Source organism: Pygoscelis adeliae, unplaced genomic scaffold (assembly GCF_000699105.1).
Source record: "Pygoscelis adeliae isolate BGI_AS28 unplaced genomic scaffold, ASM69910v1 Scaffold156, whole genome shotgun sequence".
NCBI lineage: Eukaryota > Metazoa > Chordata > Aves > Sphenisciformes > Spheniscidae > Pygoscelis > Pygoscelis adeliae.
Genome location: NW_008825016.1, coordinates 4,868,653 through 4,875,417, shown reverse-complemented (window position 1 = coordinate 4,875,417; position 6,765 = coordinate 4,868,653). Strand labels below are relative to the sequence as shown.

Below are 6,765 nucleotides of genomic sequence, written 5' to 3'. Positions count from 1 at the left end.
CTCCTGTGAAGAAAGGCTGAGAGAGTTGGGGTTGTTCAGCCTGGAGAAGAGAAGGCTTCGGGGAGACCTTCTTGCAGCCTATTGGTACTTAAAGGGGGCTTATAAAAAAGATGGCGGCAAACTTTTTAGCAGGGCCTGTTGCAACAGGACAAGGGGGAATGGATTTAAACTAAAGGGGGGTAGATTTAGATGAGATATAAGGAAGAAATTTTTTATGCTGAGGGTGGTGAAACACTGGCACAGGTTGCCCAGAGAGGTGGTGGATGCCCCATCCCTGGAAACAGTCAAGGTCAGGTTGGACGGGGCTCTGAGCAACCTGATCTAGTTGAAGATGTCCCTGCCCACGGCAGGGGGGTTGGACTAGATGACCTTTAGAGGTCCCTTCCAACCCAAACTATTCTATGATTCTATGGAAATATTTATGGAAGATGATATTATTTGAGAATCAAAATCTAATTCCCCCCCCCCCCCTTTTTTTTTTCAGAAAATGTTTTGGGATGCCTACTATGGTAAGCTGGCCTCTTGATTTCTCTCCTTCATAGCAGCGTCATACTATGAACATTATGATTCAGTCCAATGCTGGTTTTCTGAGAGTTTTTAGCAGTTTATTCTACAAGGAACACCCCGTCACTCCTTGCCATGTCTGTAGTAAAGCAGGAGGAAAAGTCTTGATGTGAAAGGATTAAAAAAGTCATAAATAGGAAAAAAAATTTAAGACTGCAAAGTGAATAAAAGTTGAAGGTTAGTAGATGTTATCATAGTAAATAAGTTATTCCTTTTCCTGAGCTTAAGGCTGAACTGAAACAACCTGGGACCCAAGAAAATCTGCTTTGCTGATACAATAGAGCCGCACAGCTTTACCAGCAAAACCTCCCAAATACAAACCTAGCACTTAAACCTGACTGAGATAGGTAGGTGTTAAAAGCTACTGGGCTGTCTGCAAACTCTGAAAGCTGGCACTACATCATCCCTTGGCAGCTGTCAAGGCAAGAAACGAATCTCTAAAAGCTGAGGGGCTGATGTAACTAGATGCCTCCTGAACAAGGAGCCTGGGGCACCAGCTTATGGTGACTATGCCTTATTCCCTCCTTCCTTTCTGCATGCCTCATCCTAAGAGTTTTCTCTTGTTTTTTACTTAGCTTTTATTCATTTCTAATCTTGGGTTTAGACAGTGGATAAGGAGGTGGCAAAACCAGCAGTTAGTATTAATTTTCTGCAGAAGCCACTAAAACACTGAGTCCAGGGAACAGGTACACAGAAGAATCCCATGGGTGTTATAAATGTTATGAAGAATGATGCTAAATACCTGGCCTTTCAGTACTTCTGTGAGGGTGGGATTAACTTCTCCTAATTTCAGCCATTGGATGTTTGTAACAAACATGTCGTGCAGGCTTCCTCTCCAGTCTATGAAGAGAGAAGGGCAACTGGTTGAAAATGGTCTGTTCAAACAAGCTTAGCCACAATCAGGATGCATTACTGGCTTCAGCCTCAGGGGTGGCTTCCTTGCTGTAATTAAAAGCCATTATGTCCTTTCTTCTTCCTACAGAACAGCAGTGTGTGTTTCCTTCTTTGTGGTATCTTTTCTAAGGTTTTGAAGAGTGTTGCCGTGCATCTCCATGGCTTCTTTCCTCCTCACTAAACAAAGCCATTTTTTCATGCTGTTTTCCAAAAATCTCATTTTCTAGACCTCTGGTATCCATGCTGGTTTCCTTCCATAGTCCAGCGTACAGTGGGTAAATCTGCATTGTGAATAAAAGAGGGCTGGGGAGAAAGGCTGAGCACCCACCTAACTGCTGGCTCTGTTTTGTACTGCTCCACCTTGGTCTCTTCAAGTCAAAGCTGATGTAGCAGCATCTTGCTGTAGCGTGGATGTACGCTGGCAGGGCACTTGGCCTGAGGTCACACTTGTCCTTGACCCTGCTTTATTAACAGTATAAACTTAGCTATTGATAACCTCTCTTTAAACATCATTTTCCAAACAGTTTTGTGCATGCCTTACAGTAGTCTCTGTTTTCCTAACTCACTTAACACCGTCTGAGACATTTCTATTCTGTGATGTTCACGGATTCCCCGCTAGGTCCCTTAACCTATAATACAATTAGATTTAATTGGTTTAGATTATTTGATCTTGAAAAATGCATGTTAGTTGTTACTTACCACCTTCTTGCTGGATGCTTACAAACAGTTTAATCATTCCAGTAGCTTTCCAGTAACAGAAATCATGCTGATTTCTCTAGAATTCCTTGAACCTCCTCTTTCCTCCTTTAATAAAGCTAGGCGCTAGGTTTACTTTTTTCCCAGTCTTACAGAACCTCACCTGACCCCAGACATTTTCTGAGACTTCCTTACCTATATTTAAGCATGCATTTCAGAGGCTTGAAACCATCTAACTTGCTTCAGGCTGTAGGTGCAGCCCTTCCTTAGCCCCAGCTACCCACTGCTGCTGCTGCTGGAGGTCCTCACTCCTCAACTCTACCTGCTCAGCTGTGCTGATGAGACCCCCCCCAACCCACCCAAAAACCCTCCCAGGACACCTAAATTGTGCTGAGGTATGCTGGTGGCATGTGACTGCAGGTGGGCTGAAGGTGGTAACTGCTTTAAGCCACTATTTTAGTGCCGCTGAAGCTGAGATACACGTGCCCATAGCCTGAGCAGATGGTGGTTGGGTTTTTTTCGCAGTACCAGGCAGAGTTTTCACCTTTCCGTCCCTGATATTAATTATGGCAGCCTGCTGACTGAAGTTAACCTCTCTGATGAAGTTTTAAACTTTAGAAAAGTTGGAGAGCATGTCCCGGGTTAGGCTTTTCTGGCTTGCTCCCTGATTGCTCATGTCTACAATACGCAGTTATTTGGCAAACATTTCCAAACTGGTTTGGAGTGTTTCCAGTGGGCAGCTTAAAGGGAAACTGGCAGCTCTGCCTGGTGCTTCACCTATAGTGAGGCATCCTCTGGTTTCAACATTTGGTTTGTTGGAAAGACTAAGCTTGCTAGTGTCCAAGCTGCTGTATAATAATTGTACAGATGTGTAAAAGCCAGATTTCCTCCTAGTTTGATGCTGCTCGCTGTGTAGTTTTGATGCCGTTTTTTTTAATCCATATGTGCATATAATCATTTTTTTAGCCATATACATATCAACCTAACACGGGAGACCTAAAACGCCAGCCTCATGTTACATTCGTAACGAGCACATGAGCTGTAAGTCAGCGCTTTTCCCTGAAGCAGAGCATCCGTCCTCCAGAAGCAGGCTCTGCCTCTGGGCATCTCCCGGCCTCCCTGCCAGGGGCTGCGGGAGCACCTCTGGAAGCAGAGACCTGGGCTAAAATTACTCCCGAGGAGCAGTTTGGTGAGACGTAGCCCATTTCCTTCCAAACTGCTTTTCGCAATGCTTCTCCGAGCGACTTGCGTGCCGGGTAGGGGGCTGCGTAATTCGGGTCAGCGGTGGTGGTGACTCCCCCCTCTCTTGTGGCATTTCTGCAGGTGGCAGGAGGTGCTCATCGAGCCCCTGCCAGCACAACGGCGTGTGCAAGGACAGCATTCGTGGCTACACCTGCACCTGTGCCGAGGGCTACGAGGGAGAGAACTGTGCTTTTGGTAAGGCATCGCCCCCTTCTTCTGAGAATCCCTATCTCCTCCTGTCATAGGGGGTCCCCGGGAAACCATATGCAGCTCTCCCATTACAGCCAGTTATCAGTTTTTAGGTTAAAACACACAGCTCTTGGCAGAGCAGGGGTGATTTGTGCTGCCTGTCTACCGAAACGTTATGACATGCCAAGGTTACGCAGGCTGCCTCTTCCCCCTGAGCCTCCCTTCCCTGGGGATGCAGCAAAAGGGCTGAAGCAAGTCCCCCTCACGGCTGGCCTCTAAAGGCAGCCCTGCCCACTGCCACCCACGCTCCCCGGCTGCTTGTCCTGCCGTGGTCCCAAGCAGCACGTGGCCTGAAGAACCGGGGCTGCGGTGCCGCGGTGGCTTCCCAGCCACCCCAGTGCCTCCGAGGCCACACGCACCCACAAGACAGTCCCCCAGGACAGGGGGACTCCAGAAAACAGACCGTTTTCAGTGGAAGTATAAAAGGCGTAAAGCAAAAGGGACGCTTTCTGGCACGTAGAACACCCTGGGCCGGATCCTACATTTTTACATCTGCCAGGTTCTACTTTCCAGCCCTTACATCAGTATTTCTGCTGGCTCAGAGGTCCCCTGGGCCGGGAGACACCCCGGCTGCCGCAAGGCAGGGCCATTTTCTGTGTAAGGGGTGTGACTGAGCAGAGACAGACCAGCTTGCTGGGGAGCACAGAAGGTGACACGGCTCAGACCAGCACTGGCAACTGGATCTGCTCAGCATGAGCCTTAGAGAGTGACTTTACGTGGGGTTTTTTGCTACTTCTCTATCTGTGAGGTAGATCCACCATGAAACGGCTGTTCCTCCTGTTGCTTCGTGCTGAAGCTTAAGTGTTTGCTCAGCTACGGAAAGTTGACTGGGAATGTTTCAAAGGTGATTAATACTCCCTTTCTTTTTGCTTATCTTTGGCAGCTGTTAGTTTCAATTTTCTTAGCACAAGCATGAGAAATAGGAGCTATGCGTTTGTTTTTGCTGAAAAGCAGAAAGCTTTAGCCTTTTTCTTCCTTAAGCAATACCCGCCTTCTTAACACGTGCAACGGTCCCCCCCAGTGCAGACACTTAATGTTTCATTTAAAAGAGCAGAAGGAAAACCCATGGCATCCTTCCATGGATTCACATGGAAGGCCTAGTTTGGCCCTTGGCTACTGACGCTCCCCAAAACTCAGAGGTGCAGCCAGTCTGGTGCAGGGAAGTGCTGGGTGAGCACAGTTTGCAGCAAGCCTGTGGAAGCTGCAGAGACTCAGCTGTCTCCAACTTCTGCTTAACAAGGAGAAAAACAATGTGGTGAGAAATACTACCAAGCCGGAGTCCCTACCCACCTCCACATAAAGCGAGTAAACATAAAATGCTTAGTAAAGAGGACTCAAGCTATGCAAGAAAACTCCAGCTGAACTGTTCCCAATGCTTTTCCTCCACTTGTTCTGTTTAGCTAAAAATGAATGTCGCCACCAAGCAAAAGAAGGATGTCACCACTTCTGCTACCCGGGAAGTAATTCCTACCGTTGCTCCTGTGCTGATGGCTATGAGCTCGGGAAGGACAAAAAACAGTGCATCGCGTTAGGTAGGTGTGAGCATGGAAGTACAAGGGGGCACATGCTCAGTGCTGGGGTGGGCAGGCCACCATCTGATATCCAGATGCGATCAGCCTGCTTGGAGACTCAAGTGATGAGAATATTATCAAGGGGGCAGAAAAAGGAGGAATCTAGGGACCACCACCCAAGATGACAGAGCAGTGGTAAAAGAAGCAATATTTGATTTGAATGTTTAAACATCGGTCTGCAGAGAGGACTTGCATCATCCTACGTATCACTCACTGGGCCAGGTTTTCCACTCCTACGCTCGGTAAAGAGTAACTCCACTGAAGGCCTGTCTGTTGGGGAATGAGGTTCAACTGATTCCCATCAGGCACCTGATGGTCTGATAAATGAAGGGCAACATTCGCTGCCATGTCAATTGGTTTGAAGCAGTAGCCCTCTTCATTTTTTCAATCTCACACTAGGTACCTCATTCAACCTCATCCCCTTATAAACTAGGTCTACTAAAAACACAGTAGTATACTTAGGCCCTTGTCTATATTAGCAAGTAGGGCAGCCAAATAGGAGTTGAGCTGTACAGCCACACTCTTGGTGATAAAGGCTTGATGTCCACACTCAATGCACATTTCAGGTGGGTTTTACTTCAGACTAGCTCTAGTTTGGTCCTGTGGACTAAGCACCCATTAGTTATGAGAGCACGTTAAATGTGCTCCTGGAGGGTGTCTTCTGGTTTAGCTTCACCTGAACAGAATCCAGTTTGTGTGACCCAAGACCATGCCACGAGGTGAACAGAAAGTGTGATAAATGCAGGTAACTGGGGGATCCACTTGAAAAGCATACTTGCTGTCTGAACCAGAACACAAAGGCATGCGCATCTCTAGAGTGACGGCTTTAACAAGGAAACCCAGGATTACCTTGTCCTGATCGGGCCAGAGCTGTCAGGCATTTGGCGCAATTCAGATACAGGATACAAAAATGAGGAAGCAAGCTGTGGTAATGGTTGGCTGGAGAGGAAGCCTCACTTCATTAGTTACAGACACAATGAAATCTGGTCACCACAAGCCTAAGGCAATGACGCAAAATGTTCGGTGCCATCGCTGATCTATTAGACTACAGATGCCAAATGAATTATTCCAATTCTCACCAGCTGAGATTGTCCTTTTCCTTGGTGCAAAAAACAATCCCCGAAGTCAAGACAAGCAATAAGGTATTTGCAGGTATTAGCTGTCTTGAAATGATACAGCATGAGGTTTTGATTTTTTTTTAATTAATTTGCTAGATCAATGTGCATGTGGGAGACTTCAAGATGGTGATAATCTGATAAGTGAAACCAGGAAGAAACGTGACGAGCGATTTCCTTGGCAGGTATTTCTAGCAATCCATGAAACCTATCACTCAATCTCACATGGACAGTGCTATCTATCATCTTTTTGCATTTTCTTAGGTCCTGCTGCTAAACTCAGAAAGGAAGGGTTTCTGCGGAGGAGTGCTGCTAAAAAGTAATTTCGTATTGACTACAGCAGAGTGCGCCCTTCTGCACAGCCATTTTGCAATCAGCGTTGGTGCCGGTAGGTGATCACATTTTCTCTTGTTGTAGCACATTTTAGTATTGAC

At 46.8% G+C, this 6,765-nt stretch overlaps 1 protein-coding gene across 1 annotated transcript in view; it reads left to right on the top strand.

Annotated features, from left to right (window-relative positions):
- The window catches only part of PROZ (protein Z, vitamin K-dependent plasma glycoprotein), an 11,531-nt gene that overhangs the window by 3,604 nt on the left and 1,162 nt on the right, over positions 1-6,765 (top strand). The window contains exons 3-7 of the mRNA XM_009326276.1: positions 485-509; positions 3,478-3,591; positions 5,046-5,177; positions 6,431-6,516; positions 6,596-6,719. Of these exons, the coding sequence (XP_009324551.1) occupies positions 485-509; positions 3,478-3,591; positions 5,046-5,177; positions 6,431-6,516; positions 6,596-6,719 (481 nt within the window). The remainder of the gene's footprint in view (positions 1-484; positions 510-3,477; positions 3,592-5,045; positions 5,178-6,430; positions 6,517-6,595; positions 6,720-6,765) is intronic.